The 20287-nt window shown below is 41.2% G+C and overlaps 1 protein-coding gene across 3 annotated transcripts in view; it reads right to left on the bottom strand.

Moving 5' to 3' along the window:
* The window catches only part of LOC311292572 (uncharacterized protein), a 36836-nt gene that overhangs the window by 4186 nt on the left and 12363 nt on the right, over positions 1–20287 (bottom strand). The window contains exons 1-6 of one of the 3 annotated variants that reach the window (XM_084412295.1): positions 7654–7997; positions 2853–3167; positions 2413–2763; positions 1512–1595; positions 522–569; positions 296–376 (exon numbers count right to left, since the gene is read on the bottom strand). In XM_084412295.1, the coding sequence (XP_084268421.1) occupies positions 296–376; positions 522–569; positions 1512–1595; positions 2413–2763; positions 2853–3167; positions 7654–7714 (940 nt within the window). In that variant the 5' untranslated portion in view covers positions 7715–7997. Of the gene's footprint in view, positions 1–295; positions 377–521; positions 570–1511; positions 1596–2412; positions 2764–2852; positions 3168–7653; positions 8008–20287 lie in introns of those variants that run through there. The other 2 variants (XM_084412296.1, XM_084412294.1) reach the window with 2 other exon arrangements.

Below are 20287 nucleotides of genomic sequence, written 5' to 3'. Positions count from 1 at the left end.
AATCATTCAGAACAAGATTGAGTGTTGCTGTGAGACGCGCTATGCTGTGATCTTTGTTTGGATTGGAACTATTTTCGCTGCTAAAATAGAACAAAAACAGTCAATATTTCGACTAAAAGGAAAGTGACTTAATATTACTGGTTTATTGAACTGTCATATGAAATCAGTGTCACATTTTCAATCGTGATGGTATTAAGCACACTTGGTCGTGTGATGTTGCTGAACTGTATCATATTTTATAAATATAAAAACAGATGAGTGTGAATCATCAGATTTTGTGCGGCTCAAAACTCACCAGCTCTTCTTGAACAGATGATCTGAAGAAGAATCACAGTAGGAGCAGCAAACACTGCGATCCCAACAATAATCACAATCACTGCAGGAAACATGAGAGGAAGAAGAGAAACTGTACATGACTGAAGTCAAGGGTATTCAACTATCAACAGTTATTGATGAAGCTTTTACAGACTGACTGATAGTTTAATGTTATAAAGCTGTCAGTATAAATGAACGTGTCGTACCTCTGTATATTAATCCAGCAGTCACACTGACTTCAGTTTCTCCTGGATCTGTGGATCACGTCTGTTAGTGCAGTTCAACACATAATGCATCATATAAACAAAACATCATCATCACATAATACTTGAGCTGCACATCACAGAAATGATGAACATGTGCTGGACCTTGAATTCTGGATCATCAATATAAAGTGATTGTTAGACATTTATGTACATTAATGGTTTGTGTTCATTCATCATTATAACAGGGCAGGTTTGAAAACATTTCTAAACATGTAAACACATGAAACCATTTCTACTTTGAGTTCAGCCAATCACAGTGAAGTGTCTATTTACACTAACTCCGCCCACTGATGTCTGATTGGGCCAGACAAAATGACGTTAGACGCTGGATGGTCCACAGTAGCAATAGTGTAGGGTTAAGGCAGTGGCAGAAAGTTGATTCAAATTGACCCAAGCAGAACTCGCTCTACTCCATTTTCCAATCACATATCAGATCGAAAAGGCATTTATTTTCAATAAAAATTAAGAAAATATTCCAAGAGTGAAAATAAAGTGTCTAACATGTGTTTAATAATAAAGTATACGTACAACACATTTGTAAATCGTTAGCATACCACTTTTTAATAATTTATAATTATATAGTCATGTTTTGTAAATGATTAGTTCATAAATAACTAATAACTTATAAGTGACTTATAACTAAATTAACAAAATATTTATAAAATTTTAGCATATCACTTATTAATAATTTATAAATATATAGTCATTTTTTGTAAATGATTAGCTCATCATTAACTAATAACTTATCAGTGATAAAGTGTACCAAAACATCTTGAGCACATTGGCAAACTTATTACTTTGCACACAGTTCTCCATCTTTTAATGTCGTCACAGAGGAATCAATTATATATCTAGGGACTGATTTTAGAAGAAAACTGCATCTGAGAGCCACTGCAAAGCGCTGAGGTGAGAAAGACAGTTATGATGTACCTTTAGATATGTGTGTGTTTGTAGTTGAGGGATCCTGAGAGTGTGTGATGTGGACTGGATTCACTGCTGTCGTTGAAGCTTGAGCTGTAAAGGATGAATGTTAGTTCAGATGATTCATACCTGTAGATTTCAATCATATATTTTAATGAGTTAACACACAAGATAACTCTAGCAATATCTATCATTATATATAGCACGTCTAAAAGAAAGTCTTCTAACACTGAGGGCCCTATCTTGCACCCAGCGCAATTGACTGTACACCGACGCATGTATCATTCCTATTTTGCACCCGCGCACAGCAGACCTTTCTCTCCACAGACGCACGTCGGTAAACTAGGAAATACATTTGCGCTCCCTGGGGCAGTTCAGCGCAAAGAGGAGGCGTGTTCCGGCGCAAAAGTTCCTTGATGCTATTTTGCAGGTTTAGAAAACAATTCCTGCCACTGACCAGGAAAAACCTAGTCTGAATCAATGTTACACATTTACCCAAATTATCATACGCCTGTTTAACTGAAGTTAATTTGGGTGTGTTTCTCCATCCCCAATGTCACTTCTCTGTGTTTTATGGCCGTGACGAGAACGTCAAGCTCCTCGGCTGTGAACCGATCCTGGCGTGCATCTGGCAAATCCACCGTTATAATAGCAATCCACCATAGAACAAGCGCGTCTGCTCTTAAAGGGAATGTGAGATGTCGCTCTGATTGGTTTATTTCACGTTATGCCCAAACCACACCTATGAGTAATGAAGCTACTTCAGACCAACCCATTTTAGATTTTAGAGTCATTTATCCCGCCGGTATAATAGCAACAGCGCCCAAGACCCGCCCACAAAGTTACTTGCGTTTCGCGCTTGATACTTGCGTTTCAGATCATTAAAATAGGGCCCTGAGTGTTTTCTCACCTGAATACTTGACAGTGTATCTGACTGAGGTCTTGAGTTGATTTCTCTGAGTAAACTGACATCTCCACTCTCTGTTATTGTCTTCATTCAGGAGTGTTGTAGTCAGAGTGATGTTACAGTGATATTGATCTGATGATGATAATATCTGATATCTGGAGTCTGTCTTCAGATCAACACCAGTCTGATTCACCCACAACAGCTCAACTCCCTCAGATTGAACCCAATCATCACAGGAGAATCCAGTATCTGAATACAACTGACAGGAGAGAGTCACAGAGCGGCCTGGACTGATCTCAGTCTGTGATGATGAAGATGAAGATGATGATGATGATGATGATGGAGACACTGAAACTGAACACAAGACACAAATCACAGACTCTTCAATCATCATCTGAGTTTAAAGGGAGAATTTTAAATTTACCACATAATCATAAACTTACCATGAAGAACATGCAGAAAAACACGTGCATCAGATCCTTGTTGTGTGTCATTCACAAATTGTTGGCAGGTGTAAAATCCATAATCTTCTTCTGTGACGTTCTTGATGTTCAGAGAGCAGTCAGACTCCAGACTCAGTCTCTCATGTCTCTCTGTGTCTTTCTTCTTTATCCCTAAAGTAATCAGTGCAACTGTCTCTGAATGATTGTTAGAGTAGGTCCATGTAGTTGATTTGCAGTCAGAAAGAGCATTATTACAGGGCAGACGGACATTTTCACCAGAACTGATGAACACATGATCATCCACTCCACTGATACCTGAAACACAGTATATCTCAGTGATCATTATGATATTAATAAATTAAACTACAAACAAACCCCTGTGACAACAGGACATTCTCAGTGTCAAATGTCAGATTTTTAGGGCTTTTTTTTATTATTTCACAGTATGAGTGCACAGCCAGATAACAGATGTTTCTTATAAGAACGTTCTCCAAACACACAACTGATTTCAGCCACAGCCTTAGATTAAATAAAATAAGACATTAAATCTGTGAAGATCTCAGCAGAGGAGGATTAAACAACTCCACAAACAGCATTACCAGCTTCACTTATTACTGACCAGACTGACTTTATTTCTGTCAGACGTCTAAAAAAGTTCTGTTTGAGAATTAACAGAGGTTTAGATGTTGATGTTTTATTAATTCATTTGACATCATGGAGATCAGTGTTTGCTTTAGTTGGGCTCGTGACTCTTGACTTTTAGACATTATATTTTCTCTGCTGTAACTGTGTTTTTAAGACACTTTTGACAGGAAAAGCCAAGCGAGAACACATCCAGATGATGTTGGTTTGATATTGATGATAACGATGTAATCATCACCTACAGTAGTTTTAGTATGTGTAGTACTCCCTTTAGCAATAAATGAGAGTGAGAGAGACGAAACTGTGTTATTTCAGTGGTCCTCTCTGTGTTGTTTTTTTTATTATTTAAGCATAGTTTTCAATACCATGAAACAAATGTAATTTTCTTAACTCTCAATAAATAAGTAAACAAATATACACACAAAGAAAACAACAAATATAATAATAATAAGAAGAAATACAATATTCCAGACTCTCTCACAGTTGTTTCACACAGTAGATGATTGATACACTAACAGATTTTCTATAATAGAACTATACCAAAATCATTAATAAAACGAACATCCAATTGAACTAAAATAGTAGACGCCAAAACATCTGAATAACAGTTCTTTTTTCTGAAATCTTATCATTTTTACTAACCTTTAGCAATAAATGTGTAACGGTCACCAGCTGGAGTGCCCTTGAGAATGCTCACTTGTGTCTCATTATCTTAGTTTCAGCCTATTTATTCCATGTTCTCTCATTTACTCTCTGTGAAGTTTTGTTTGTGTTACACTGCATCTCTGAGCATCTCTGAGCATTTTCCCTGATTTCCTGTCTCTTGGTTTTTGGATTTCTTGCCTGTTCCGTGGATTACTCTCTTGGCTCTGACCCCTGCTTGTTTTTTTGTACTGCCTACCTGTGTTTTGACCCATTGCCTGTTCTTTGGATTACGCCTTTGGATTTCCCATAATAAAAGCGACATTTGGATCTCACCTTCGAGTCTCGGAGCAGTTTGTGACAGAAAACTTCGCCAAACATAGATCCAGCAGCCGAGTAAGACCCAGACCTACCATGGACCCAGTAATGCGTCTCTTCCGCCTCAGCCAAGGTAATCGCCCGACAGAGGAATATGTTGAAGAGTTTTGTGAGCTCTGCCATGGGGTGGACTTAAATGATGCGGTCTTAAAGGACAAGATGGCCGCCGCCGAGCCAGTGTCTCCGGACAAGATGGCCGCCGCCACGTCGCCTAAGCCCTCAGCAGAGATGGCCACCACCACACCTGAACCTGAGCCCTCAGCAGAGATAGCCACCGACATGCCTGAACCTGAGCCCTCAGCAGAGATGGCCACCACCACACCTGAACCTGAGCCCTCAGCAGAGATAGCCACCAACATGCCTGAACCTGAGCCCTCAGCAGAGATGGCCGCCGCCACGCCTGAACCTGAGCCCTCAGCAGAGATGGCCGCCGCCACGCCTGAACCTGAGCCCTCAGCAGAGATGGCCACCACCACGCCTGAACCTGAGCCCTCAGCAGAGATGGCCACCACCACACCTGAACCTGAGCCCTCAGCAGAGATGGCCACCACCACACCTGAACCTGAGCCCTCAGCAGAGATGGCCGCCGCCACACCTGAACCTGAGCCCTCAGCAGAGATGGCCGCCGCCACACCTGAACCTGAGCCCTCAGCAGAGATGGCCGCCGCCACACCTGAACCTGAGCCCTCAGCAGAGATCCTCAGCAGAGATGGCCGCCGCCACACCTGAACCTGAGCCCTCAGCAGAGATGGCCACCACCACGCCTGAACCTGAGCCCTCAGCAGAGATGGCCACCACCACACCTGAACCTGAGCCCTCAGCAGAGATGGCCACCACCACGCCTGAACCTGAGCCCTCAGCAGAGATGGCCGCCGCCACGTCGCCTAAGCCCTCAGCAGAGATGGCCACCACCACACCTGAACCTGAGCCCTCAGCAGAGATGGCCGCCGCCACGCCTGAACCTGAGCCCTCAGCATAGATGGCCGCTGCCACGCTGTCGGTTCCTGTTCCTGAGCCGGTGTCTGTTCCTGCCCATAACCCCATAGCCGCCCCCAAGGAAATTTTTTTGGGGGGCAGGAGGTCCCTTGATAGGACCATGGAGGCCGCGCCGCCATGGTCTACTGAACTGTCTGGTCCACCCTGGTCTCCTGAACTGTCTGGTCCGCTCTGGCCTCCTGAAGGGTCATCTCCTCCCTGGCCTCCTATTAACATGCCTAAGACTTTTGCACAGTACTGTGTATATATATATACACAGTGTATATTACTGTGTAACGATACACAAAACTGACGGTTCGGTACGCCCCACGGTTTTGACATCACGGTTCGTTTCGTTTCGGTGGGGTGGGGGGTTTAGAAAGCTAAAATTGCTTATTTTTTTTAATTTTTTTACAGTGGTTTAATGAACAAATTCTGTCTTTGTCTTTAAATTAATTCAATTACAATTAAACTTTTCGCAAGGATAAAAAAAAAAAAAAAAAGATCTGCTAATGCTGTAAACTATATAGGGAGCCCACACATTACTATAACCTTAAAGATTAACAACAGAGCCTAGACTTTTAGCCTAATTTCAGATACTATTTATTTTTAGATATAATAATAAACACTAAACACATTGTATGAAAACATGTAAACTGCACATAAGGTAGTTTTCTCATTAACTTATGTTTTCTACTCTAATTTGTTATTGAAATATAAATATTTTCACAGTTGCTGTCATTTTCATGACAGATATTTAAAACATAGGCTACATTAAATAATCAAGCTATCAATCATTAACATGTTAAGTAAAATATATTATATAGGCTAATATAGTGCATTTATTTAGTGCAAGAGTTCATTTAGGAACCAACAAGCTGTGGGCACTGAATGACTTGCCTGAGGTAAATATAAGGCTATGTGACAAACTAAGATGTTTTATTGGCGTCTTTCCGCTTCTGAAACACTGATCGATCGATTACACAAGTTATGATGCCTTTCAGTAAGTATACTGTATATTTTAACATACCTTCAGGTGTCCATTCATGTTTATTCTGTAACTGAGGAAGAGAATCGCGTTTACTGCCGCTTTAAATGAGGAGCTAGTACAGTGATCTGTCACGCCACATCAAAGAGCACCAAAACAGCATTTATTGTTTGAATTTCGTGATCAAAGATCAAAGTAACAAAATACGGAGCTTGCTATTATAGGGTGTTAATGGTGGTTAGGCTAAAACGCTGTATTCATTGTGTACACATAAGACATGAGGTCCATTGAGCCGGGGCTGGGCCGGGGCAGCAGGGGGCGGGGCATCCTCGGTACGCCATGAGAGTATCGCGATACGTATCGTGGGTGGTGTACCACGGTTTTTCGGTTCGGTTTGAATATCGCTACACCCCTTATATATATATATAATATTTATGGATCCACGCGCTGTGATCCCGACTCGCAGATGAGTTATCAAAATACCAAAAAATTGTTTGCAGCAAATTAGAGGATAGTCATGTTTATTTATATAGCGCTTTTTACAAAACGTAGATGGTTTCAAAGCAGCTTTACAGAGATAACAGGAAAATAATGCAACACTGTTTATTTAGGGCTTTACTTTAGTTCTAGAAGAAAATAGTGTCATTGTCCATATTGTCCAAGGTCATTTAGGTTGTAAAAATCATTAGTTATTAATTTAGTTAATTTATATATACAGCAGGACTGAAAACAGTGATGTCATCGTCCAGCTCAGTTCAGTTCTCATATAATGGTGTCAATGCAGACAGATCAATAATATTGTTGTAAATTAAGCATACTGACAGTTTTATGAATGTTTACTTAATGCGCTTACATTTTTATTTAAAAAAGTACTATTTCAGTTTTATAAATGTTGTGGAATCTACATTTTTAGTTAAAAGTGTTCAGTGACACAAATAGCTTTGCTAATAAATTGGAATGGAAGTTTTTAATTATTAATATAATGTGATACACACACCAGAATACATCAGGTGGTACACAGCAAGTGACAGTGACTGTGAGAGCAGAACGCATGTTGAAACTAACTCATTCACAGCCTCCATGCCAGACCAGCTCTAGTAAAACATTTTTATGTAAGTATATTTATATTTAACCCTTTCCTGTGAGTTTAAAGAGCATGTAGAAATGTGTTTTTACCTGTGAGAAGTGAGCAGAGAATGATCAGTCCCAGCAGACACAAATCACTCTTTTCAGCCATTTTCTGTTTCTGTCAGTCTTCCCTTCAGTTTAACATCATCAGCCCCTCAGTAAAAATCAGTAAAAATGGTTCAGCAATACCTTGACTTCATGTGTAAAGACTCATAAAGTCTAGCATGAGAGTCCAGATCCGCACCAGCTTCTACTCAACTGTATGAAGCAACCAGCTAAAAGAGAGAAGAGGAACTACCAACAGAATCCACAGCCATCATCAGTGTAAACACGGTTCAGAGATGATCAGTGCTCGATGTGGTCAAACTGAGTTCTGAGTAACATGTTTCCAAACCTCAACAGTGAGCTTACAGCTCTGAAAACACAACGGAAAACATGTAATGTCACAATAAAAACACAGCCCACAAGCCCACAGTAACCTTGCTTAATTAAGACCACAAAATGCTTACACAAGAGTATATAATACACAGTCTAACAAAGGAGAAGCAAAATAAAAAAATAAAATTCTTCATATATTGTATGTATTTAACAAGTCTGTTTCCACTGAATCTCCTCTGTCATGTTACATCAGCTTTCTCATCTTGATTCAGTTGAGGATTCATTTCATGTTGTACGAAAGCCCAACAATGCCCCCTGGAGGTATCTTTATGTAAGTTACTTTGTTGTTGCTTGCACGGCATGGACAAGTCTGGGCATGTCTGAATTAGTAACAGAGGGCAGTTCATATACATAGGTGGAGAGACTGACTTGCTTTCTTACACAAAGCGGACTTTTGCATGTTTGTTGTTCCCGTGAGTGATTGATTAAGAAGTAAGTTATCTGTTTTACATTCTATGCTGTTCGAACTTTAATATTCTGTATATTCAGTTACTGTCATCTGTGCAATGTACTAGTTCAACTAGTAATTTGAATAATTATATTTCTGTGTGAATTGCATACTATCTAAATTCATGTAAAGTCATATTGAAACTAGTTTGATACTGTTCAGTGGTTTATGTTCTGCAGTATAATTCAGATATGTAAGCAAATCATTTATGCTATATATTTAGATTCTAAATAACTGAATACACTTTACCAGAGTAATGATAACCTGATTTACTATTACTTCTGTTTTGTATAGTGACTATTCTTTATGCTATCGGTAATACTGTTTATACTAGCAAACTTATATTGTATTTTGTTTTCTCTGTTCATTGTAGACCACACATACCTATGGGCAAATGCCTGTAATACTTCATACATGCTGAAATAATCAAAATAAAACCCTTCTGCTGGGACACTCTCTCTCTGGCTACAGTTTCTCTAACCGGAAACTCCCAACACCATTTCTACTAGTGCTTAACGAACCCTTTGAGCGTCCCATACGCTCGTATATGGTCCTTCGAGCCGGATGTACTTCAGTAGAAATGGATCCTGATACTGCCAACACAGCAGATCCCGCGGTCAGACCCCGCACACAAAGAGAGCGACATCTCCCAGCCCATCTTGAAGATTATGAAGTCCAGCTCCCTGCACACCTGCACTCAGCTCCAACCCCAGCTGACGCCTCTTCACAGAGACATTCTAGACATTCATCTAAGTCCATTTCCTCTGGTACAGCCTCCAACACTACATCCAGATCACGCCACAGTACATCAAGTAGATCACCAAGACACGCTCTCTCTGACGTCCAAGCTGCATTGCTAGAAGAGAGATTAAAGGCTCTTGAACTAGAGGAACTACAACGCCAGGTCGAAGAGGACACTACAGCAGATAAAGAATGTCAGAGACTTGATGACCAAGCTAGAGAAGCACTCAAAGCCAGAGAAGCCTTGGCTAAACAAATTGCGACACGACGGCGTCTCAAGAAAGTACAAAATGAGCTTGAGGTTGCTAAGCTAGTCACCTCACTCCTTAAACAGGACACCCATGATGTTAGCAAATCTGGATCACGATCTAGCATCACCAGTAACTCACCTGAAGCACTACCTGAAGCAAACCCACTTCAACACAGAGCTGCTACTAGTGATATTTTCATAACATCTGACCAGCAAATGCAGGGGCATTCCACACCACAACCTGTCTTTATTACTTCTGAGGCATCAGTATTGCCTCCTCCAGCACCACATGTGTTACCAACCACAGCCTTAGCAACTGAAGCTTCCTTCAGTGCCTCAGACTTTACTCCTGATGTGCGCCATCCTAACGTAGTGACATGGTCATCACCCCCTCTTGCAGCAGCTCAGCCCACTTCAGAGTCTAGAACTGCTCTCACTTTTCCTGCACCTATTTACCCAGTTGCAGTTACAGTGCAGCAAACCCCTCCTGTCACCACTGTAACCCACCAACAGATACCGGCTGTTAGTGTGCCTCCCTCAATAGCTTCACCTCTGAACCCTGTAACCTTAGGGGCTTCAGTACATCCTCATCCATACCAAGTACTGTATCCTCACTCTTAAATGGCATTCCCAGCCACTCACCCAGTTCCATCTCATGCCCTTCCAGCTCAGACAACAATGTATATCCCTCAAGCCCAGCCGCCAGGAATAGAGATGTTGGCTGCTTCTGCCTATGGTGTCCCAAAACCTGTCATACCGACCTTTGAATCTGGACGTGAAAGTGACTTTGCACTGCTCAAAATGGCACTGGACAACCTAATGAACAACCAACAACACTTAAGTGAACAGTACAAGTATCAAGTGCTTTTAGGTCACTTAAAGCTTCCCAGTGCTCTCCAGCTTGCAAAGGCATACATGCACGATCCCCGGCCATACACAGCTGCATTACAAGCACTGCAAGATAAATATGGTCAACCACGCCAACTAGTCCAGTGTGAGCTAGGTGCCATACTAAATGCTCCTGCTCTAAAGTTTGGAGATGCTGAAGCTTTTGACGACTTCGCCTTATCTATCCATTCATTTGTAGGGATGCTCAGGACTTTAGAAGGCCCGAATGGCTATGAGTTAAGATGTGGATCTCATGTTGATCGCCTTCTGAGCAAAATGCCACCGTCATACCGTGACAGTTTTGTGGAGTACTGCTTTAGCCATGGCATTCTCCAGACTGGCACCGACCGCACCTACACCCTATCTGATTTCTCATTTCCTGAACTCTTGCTCTAAATTTAAGCTACTAACCACAGAGCAAATACTGAAGTGGATAACGGATGGAAAGCGTTGTTGGAAATGTGGAAGGACACATGCTTCGGACAACTGCACTCTGAAGCGAGGGTGCAAGACCTGTAAAGAGCTGCACCTTACCATTCTTCATGAAGCAGTACTGCAAACAGAAAAGAGTGTTCTTATGGTCAATGTTCCCCCTTCACAGGTATACTTAGATCGTCCGAACCGATCTCCAAAGGTGATGCTTAAGGTAGTTAAGCTCCTACTTCATAACGGAGATAAAGCCATGGAGACATATGCGGTGTTAGACGATGGCTCTGAGCGTAGCATTGTACTGCCACAAGCCGTGGAGCAGTTAAACCTCACCAAAGTGCCTGAAACTCTCACGTTACATACAATACATCAGGATGTACTTCAATTAAATGGAGCATCTGTTTCCCTCTCTGTGTCACCTCTAAACAGACCAACTAAGAAGTTCCAGATTAATCATGTCTTCACTGCAGCGAATCTGAGACTGTCGGAACATTCTTATCCAGTAGCTGCTCTTCAACGCAAATATGCCCATATCCGGTCCTTACCATTGCCACAGATTGAGCAAGCACAACCCTTGCTACTCATTGGGTCAGACATGCCTCACTTACTTGTACCAGTTCAACCCATACGAATGGGACCTCCTAATGCCCCAATAGCTGTTCACACCAGACTTGGTTGGACTCTTCAAGGCCCTGTGGGGTACAGCCAAACTGCTCCCTGTGATCAACAATGTCTGAACATCTCTATAGATGCTCAGAATGCTGAGTTACTCAAGAACGTTGAGCGTCTCTGGCAGATTGACACCCTGCCCTACATTAATGAAACAGCAGCTACTCGTTCTAAACAGGACCAGCATGCTCTGACAGTACTCCAAACATGCACTTCTAGGATAGAGGTGGACGGCATCCTACGATATGCCACTCCTTTGCTCAGACGACCAAATACTGTCACCCTTAAAGCTCCAAAGGAAGCAGTGCTGGCAAGCCTTCGCAGCACTGAAAGGAGACTCGCCAAAGACTCAAACCTCTCTGAATCATACTGCACTGAGATGAACAAATTAGAGCAAGCTGGTTACGTGGCAGAAATCTCCACTCAGGAAGCTGAGAAGACCACTGAATCCTGGTACATTCCACACCATATGGTGAATCACAATGGCAAAAACAGGATTGTGTTTAACTGTTCTTTCTCGTATCAGGGTCAATCATTGAATGAGCTCCTCATTCCTGGTCCCATACTTGGTCCATCTTTACTTGGAGTTCTGCTTCGGTTCAGACAACACACCGTGGCTGTTAGCGGAGATGTGAAAGGAATGTTTCACCAAGTTCGCCTATTGCCAGATGACAAGGCAATCCTGCGCTTCCTCTGGAGAAACATGCAAAGGAGTGAGCAGCCAAAGATATATGAGTGGCAAGTCCTACCTTTTGGCACAACGTGCAGTCCTTGTTGTGCCATATATGCACTGCAACAAATAGCCCATGACAACAGTGGAACTGATCGCATTCTCGTAGAATCAGTTACCCAGTCATTCTATGTAGACAATTGTCTTCAAAGTATGGAATCAACGGAAAAGGCTAGAGCTCTTGTAGATGGCCTACGGCAATTGCTGCTTACTGGAGGGTTTGATCTCCGCCAATGGGCCAGCAACAAACCAGAAGTCATTGAACACCTTCCATCAGAAGCAAGGTCACAAAGCAGTGAGCTATGGTTATCCCAAAAGAGTCCAGATCTCTTAGAGGGCACACTTGGATTGCGATGGAATTGTCTCAGTGATTCCTTAGGATACAAGCCCCGCCAAGTGGAATGTCTTAAACCAACCTTGAGAAATATTTACAAGGTATTGGCATCGCAGTATGACCCTCTCGGGTACCTGATTCCATTCACCACCCAAGCCAAGATACTCATTCAGGATCTGTGGAAAATTCATGTGGGATGGGATGACCTCATTGAGTCTGACAGTCTACGTAACAGATGGCAAACCTGGGTACAGGAACTACCTGATTTGGAGGAACAAGAGATTCCCAGATGCTACACTCCATTTCAAGTGCATGATGAAACATTCACCAGAGACCTACACATCTTCTGTGATGCCTCGGAGAGAGCATACGGCTCAGTATCATATATGCGCACAGAAGACAAAGATGGTCATGTACACATTTCATTTGTACTGGCCCATTCACGTGTAGCCCCCCGGAAACAAATGTCAATGCCACGACTTGAACTAAGTGCAGCACTTACTGGAGCACAAGTAGCTAAAGTCCTCCAAACAGAACTCACAGTAACCATCAGGCAAGTGATTCTCTGGTCAGATTCCACCACTGTCCTTCGCTGGCTGCTGGCTGACTCCTGCAGATATAAAGTCTTTGTAGGAACTCGAGTTGCTGCAATTCAGTCCCTCACAGATGTTAATTCCTGGAGGTATGTGGATTCTGGCAATAACCCAGCAGACGACATTACCCGTGGAAAGTCCTTAAAGGAGTTGACACAATCATACCGTTGGGCTAAGGGACCTGACTTCTTGTATCAACCAGAAACATCCTGGCCAATCATGCTTGTTGCTGACCCTGAACCAGACACTGAATTAAAGAAGTCAGCACTCTGTCTGCACCTACGCACTAGTCCTGATGTACAACTCCCAGATGCAAAGCAGTATAACACCTGGAAAGACTTGGTAAAGGCCACAGTGGCGTGCCTACACGGGGCGGCTCAATCTTCCATATTGCCAGCAGACGTAGCTGAACATTATGTTACTGCAGAAAGGCTCCTTCTCCATCAAGCCCAAAGAGACTCATTTCCAGAGGAGGTTAAGGCTCTATCATCAAACCGATCCTTACCATTCAATAGCCGGCTAGTGTCTCTGTCTCCTGAGTATGATAAAGATGCTTTGCTGATTAGGGTTGGAGGGAGACTGCGTCATGCTGAACATATAGACATGAATGCCCTGCATCCCATAGTCCTTGATCCTAGTCATCAAATAGCTAAACTCCTTATTAACCTGTTAACAGTTGCCAGTGCGCCCGCGCACTGAAGCGTTATTTATTTATTTAATTCAAAATTACTATCAGATTTAATGTTATACCTTGACAAACTATACATAATTAAAAAGATATAATACTCAAGTTTCAGTATTTGACCACTATTGTATTCTGAGAAACTCATAGTGACAGTTATGTCTTAATTTGTGTCAGGAGTTATGAAATGAAAAAATGAGTCGATACCTTTAATATGAATTATGCGCGTCAGCCGCTTTCATTCATAAAAAACTCTGTGCTGTCGTCATGACAGCGATACACAAAACAACGTCCCTTAGGGCTTTAGCTCAAAAATGTGCAGATTTGGAGAAATATTGATAGATTCTCATAGATTTACATCATATTTCTATAGACAGGAATAATATTTATTGAATTTATACCCAAATGCGTCGATGTAATCTTTATGAGCATTTGGTATTCCGATACTGTGTTTTTTAATTCATACCAATAGCCTGAGGGCGCTACATGCACAATAATAGTCCATATATGGAACATGAAGAAGAGCCATGACCATGTGACATTCCAGGACGTCGACTGATACACACAAAGCTAACAAGAGATCGCGCTGTAACATGCAGATACAGATGTTTTGAAGACAATAAACATGATTGCACTGATATTTGAGTTACCTGTGTTTTTCAAGCCATGCCAGGTATTTTCATAATAATAGATTATATTTATAATGTAATGCTAATCTATATAGACTATCATTGTGCAGAACACTATCCAATAGTATATTTTCTGTCAGATTTTTTTTATCTGAAGCCAAATTAGATCACAGAAGATTATTTAAGGAATATGATCTCAATCTCCTTCATCCTGGACCAGAAAGAGTCCTTGCAGAGCTCAGACGTCACTATTGGATTTTGAGAGGCAGAGCAGCCATCAAGAAACATCAACTCGGCTGTATTGAATGCCAAAAGTGGCGTGCCCAACCTAGCATCCCTATGATGGCAGATCTCCCACCAGCTCGTCTTAGGCTTTATAAGCCCCCCTTCTATTCCACTGGAATGGACTGTTTTGGTCCATTCACAGTAAAAATAGGACGACGAACTGAAAAGAGATGGGGAATAGTCTTCAAATGTATGACCACCCGATGCCTCCATCTGGATCTACTTGAGAGTCTCGACACTGACGCCTTCTTGATGTCTCTACGGAGATTTATAGCTAGAAGAGGCAAGCCTTTCGAGCTCTTCTCTGATAATGGCACCAACTTTGTTGGAGGGAACAGAGAGATTAAAGAGGCATATGAAGCTATGGCACCTCGATTAAAGGAGCAATTAGCCGAACAGAAAATCTCTTGCAGATTTAATCCTCCTAGTGCTCCGCATTTTGGTGGTATTTGGGAGAGAGAAGTAAAATCAGTGAAACAAGCCTTGAAAGTCATTCTAAAGGAACAGACAGTCCCTGAAACAGTCCTTCGCACTGTTTTGATTGAGGTGGAGGGCATCATGAATGCCAAGCCATTAGGCTACGTATCATCGGATATTGCAGACCCAGACCCAATTACACCCAGCATCTTGCTCATGGGTCGCCATGATTCCTCTCTCCCACAAGTAATGTATGACTCCAGCAATCTTTTGGGAACCAGGAGATGGAGGCATAGCCAAATACTTGCGGACCAATTCTGGGCTAGATTTATTAATCACTATCTGCCAAGTCTCCAGGAAAGACAAAAATGGCAAAAGGATACTGACAAGCTCAGGGTTGACCAAGTAGTACTCATCATTGACCCACAACTTCCACGAGCTCTCTGGCCAGTGGGCAAGGTGACCCGTACCTTCCCTGGACCTGATGGACGTATAAGGACAGTTACAGTTCAGGTTCAAGATCGGACTTATGTTAGACCTGTAGCTCGGTTAATTCCACTTCCCAAACTCATTGATGATGACAACACCAATCCTGCCACCTAGGAAGGGCTTTCTACCAGGTGCAAATGTTGCGAGCAACATTTGGGGGCGGCTGTGTACGAAAGCCCAACAATGCCCCCTGGAGGTATCTTTATGTAAGTTACTTTGTTGTTGCTTGCACGGCATGGACAAGTCTGGGCATGTCTGAATTAGTAACAGAGGGCAGTTCATATACATAGGTGGAGAGACTGACTTGCTTTCTTACACAAAGCGGACTTTTGCATGTTTGTTGTTCCCGTGAGTGATTGATTAAGAAGTAAGTTATCTGTTTTACATTCTATGCTGTTCGAACTTTAATATTCTGTATATTCAGTTACTGTCATCTGTGCAATGTACTAGTTCAACTAGTAATTTGAATAATTATATTTCTGTGTGAATTGCATACTATCTAAATTCATGTAAAGTCATATTGAAACTAGTTTGATACTGTTCAGTGGTTTATGTTCTGCAGTATAATTCAGATATGTAAGCAAATCATTTATGCTATATATTTAGATTCTAAATAACTGAATACACTTTACCAGAGTAATGATAACCTGATTTACTATTACTTCTGTTTTGTATAGTGACTATTCTTTATGCTATCGGTAATACTGTTTATACTAGCAAACTTATATTGTATTTTGTTTTCTCTGTTCATTGTAGACCACACATACCTATGGGCAAATGCCTGTAATACTTCATACATGCTGAAATAATCAAAATAAAACCCTTCTGCTGGGACACTCTCTCTCTGGCTACAGTTTCTCTAACCGGAAACTCCCACCACCATTTCTACTAGTGCTTAACGAACCCTTTGAGCGTCCCATACGCTCGTATACATGTGATTCTCCTGTTCTGATTCTGGTTTGATCCAAAACTTTACGTCAGAATCAGCCAAATCAGGGATTGTTGTAAATTAGTGCTGGGTTGATCATGAACGATTCCGTTCATTTTGAACGAATCTTTATTATTATATACCGAGTTGCAGCCACAGCGCTACCATTGGGGTTTATGAATTGTCCACTTTTTTTTTATTATGACTTTTGTAATTGTTTATTGGGGAGCCAGCATGTGCACCCATCGACATACATTAGAGAAACTGTCTGTTTTACCAACAAACCATATGATAGATTCGTCATCAGATTTGAGATGAACTGCAGTTCAAGTGCGTGCCGAACCAGGGGTGGACTCTAGAATCATCCAAACAAAACAAATCTTACAAGAGATCTATAGTTTTTTGTATACTTAGTCAAAAGTCCAAGCGGCAACTATAGTTGCCGGTGGGCAAATGCCTTGTAAGTACTGTACATATATCATGGGAAAATGGGGTATACTGTGTTAATAGGTTAATAAATCAAGTTCACTGGTCTTGTTTAGTGCATAAACCTAACTTAGGCCCAGAGAGAAGGAAATGAATAGTGGAATAAAGTCGTTATTTTTGTTTGTTTTTGCGCACAAAAAGTATTCTCGTTGCTTGATATACTTAAGATTGAGCCACTGTAGTCACTTGGACTATATTAACAATCTCTTTAATAACTTTTCTGGGCCAGCAAGTTTGGGCCACCTAGCAGCCTATGGAGGAGTGAGCCAGCACTCAGATTTCATCAAAAATATCTTAATTTGTATGAGGGTGAGTAATTACTGACAGAATTTTCATTGTTGATAGAAATTGCTGAAAAAAAAAGAGCTTTTTGATATGATGATAGTTTTTCTCAAATGAAGCTAAAATGCTGCTGAAGTGACTCTCAGAGCGGCTGTGTTGATGAAGTGCATTCATGTTAATACGTTAGGCTGAAAACATTGCGAGTGTCATGCGTGCCTCAGTGTGTGTGAATGAATGGCACAGACGCGCTGTTTCATTTACCACACAGAGAAACACAGAACATGCATGATTCCTATTTAAATAGTCTTTATGCGGTTTAATATTGACAGACACTGGTCTATATCGCAATTTTATTTAAGTTTACTGACCTACTTTTCATCTAAAGGTAACTAAGTAACCACGGAAGTGCGAGTACACTGCTTGGCGATTTCGAACGTTCCGAAACCAGGAAATGAGATAAAGGCCTATATTAATATTCCATGACCAAAGCCATGAAATATCTTATAGGGAAAAATTACTCTGAGACTTGTTTAAAAAGTTTTACAAATCACCACAACATGATTTCGCTTTATTTAAAAAAAGATTCAGAATAATACATAGACAAAAATTCTAAAGGCAAAAGTAACACAAGCACATAAAAGTCTTTACCCGAAGTGCGGCCCCGAAAAACCCTCTTACAGGTCTTTATAGTGCAGCCAATTCCATTATAAGGTAATACTTGAGACTTATCCTAGTCCCTCTACTAAGCATAAGCTTTGCTCAAGCACACATACAAATTCTCTATATTTGTTGTTCACACTTATTTTATGCAGCACATACATTAAATGGCGTATATAAGTTCCACTATCATAACCCTTTTGAACCTTCTCCGACCTCACCCATTTTCTATGTTTGAAGCGGGAGATGTCAAAAGTTATTCTGCAAAACTACATTGGGTTTTAACATCCCAAAACATGTTGTATACTTATAGCTACAAACATACATTACATTTCTAACAATGACCCTTAAAGTTGCCGGCCAAGCTCAAATTAGGCTTTAAGTAACTTGAGCTTGCTCTGCAAATTCAACACCTCTTCGTTTTAACATTTTATTTCATTTTCAACCATAAAACTGTTGCAATGTTTCATGCAATGTTTATTATCTTCTTATTTAATCGTTCAACTTGTTTGATAATCTTTATTAACTGCTGAGCATGATGAATCCGTTCGTCTTGGTAGGGTTGAGCCTTTGTGGAGGACCTTTGCCAGCGCCTTTCTCTCCTTCTTCTCCGTCTTGCGAGCTCTTTTTGCGTGGTCCCTCTGGAGCTGTTTAACTATAAGATCGTCCATAAAAATCTCAACTTTGCCCTTGACTTTAACATTTCTTTTTTCTGTTTCATCGTCATCAGTTACAGTAAATCCATTCAACCAGTCTTGTATATATTCTATTTCTGGGGAGTTTTCAGAAGAAGGTTTTTCAGAAGAAAAATTCATAATCAATTGTTCGCCAACATTTATTACAATATAAATGAAAATAAATCTTGCTGTTATTTGTAAAAATATTTTAATCTAAACTTGATGGTGTCACTATTTCTTCAGGGTCGTCAGAGGTTTTTCCCCCTCTTTTTTCTGAGAATAAAAAAAACAAAAAAAACAATGAACAATCCTCAAGAAGTTTTGGCTATTTTAAATATTGTTGCAGATTTGCTCAAAACTTACCAATATTTTTATTGTCATATTTTATTGTAATATTGTAGGCATATCTATTTCCTCTGGGAGAAAAGAGGAGTCCTTCTGCGAGTCCTTCCTCCCTCCAAAATAAAACCATTGACTGACCTCTCGAATAATTCAAAATAAAGCCATTGTATAATTCAAAATAAAACCATTGACTGACCTCTCGTATAATAAAAAAACAAACATTCACTGTCCTCTCGTATGTGTTCTCAGTCCCGGCGCCATGGGTAGGCATTGGGGGCCCGCCCCGCCCTGTGAGTCACTTTTTTTTTATCAATAGGCTACTGTTATCAAAAGTTATCGTTTTATAACTCCTGAATAAAAATAAAAATGTGTTTGGTCTGTTAAAAATATATATATACACTCACCTAAAGGATTATTAGGAACACCATACTAATACTGTGTTTGACCCCCTTCAGAACTGCCTTAATTCTACGTGGCATTGATTCAACAAGGTGCTGAAAGCATTCTTTAGAAATGTTTGCCTATATTGATAGGATAGCATCTTGCAGTTGATGGAGATTTGTGGGATGCACATCCAGGGCACGAAGCTCCTGTTCCACCACATCCCAAAGATGCTCTATTGGGTTGATATCTGGTGACTGTGGGGGCCATTTTAGTACAGTGAACTCATTGTCATGTTCAAGAAACCAATTTGAAATGATTCAAGCTTTGTGACATGGTGCATTATCCTGCTGGAAGTAGCCATCAGAGGATGGGTACATGGTGGTCATAAAGGGATGGACATGGTCAGAAACAATGCTCAGGTAGGCCGTGGCATTTAAACGATGCCCAATTGGCACTAAGGGGCCTAAAGTGTGCCAAGAAAACATCCCCCACACCATTACACCACCACCACCAGCCTGCACAGTGGTACAAAGGCATGATGGATCCATGTTCTCATTCTGTTTACGCCAAATTCTGACTCTACCATCTGAATGTCTCAACAGAAATCGAGACTCATCAGACCAGGCCACATTTTTCCAGTCTTCAACTGTCCAATTTTGGTGAGCTCGTGCAAATTGTAGCCTCTTTTTCCTATCTGTAGTGGAGATGAGTGGTACCCGGTGGGCTCTTCTGCTGTTGTAGCCCATCCGCCTCAATGTTGTGCGTGTTGTGGCTTCACAAATGCTTTGCTGCATACCTCGGTTGTAACGAGTGGTTATTTCAGTCAAAGTTGCTCTTCTATCAGCTTGAATCAGTCGGCCCATTCTCCTCTGACCTCTAGCATCAACAAGGCATTTTCGCCCAC

Source organism: Rutilus rutilus (genome assembly GCF_951802725.1).
Source record: "Rutilus rutilus genome assembly, chromosome: 1".
Lineage (NCBI taxonomy): Eukaryota > Metazoa > Chordata > Actinopteri > Cypriniformes > Leuciscidae > Rutilus > Rutilus rutilus.
The sequence above is the reverse complement of the archived record's forward strand: the minus strand, read 5'-3'. Positions and strand labels throughout refer to the sequence as shown.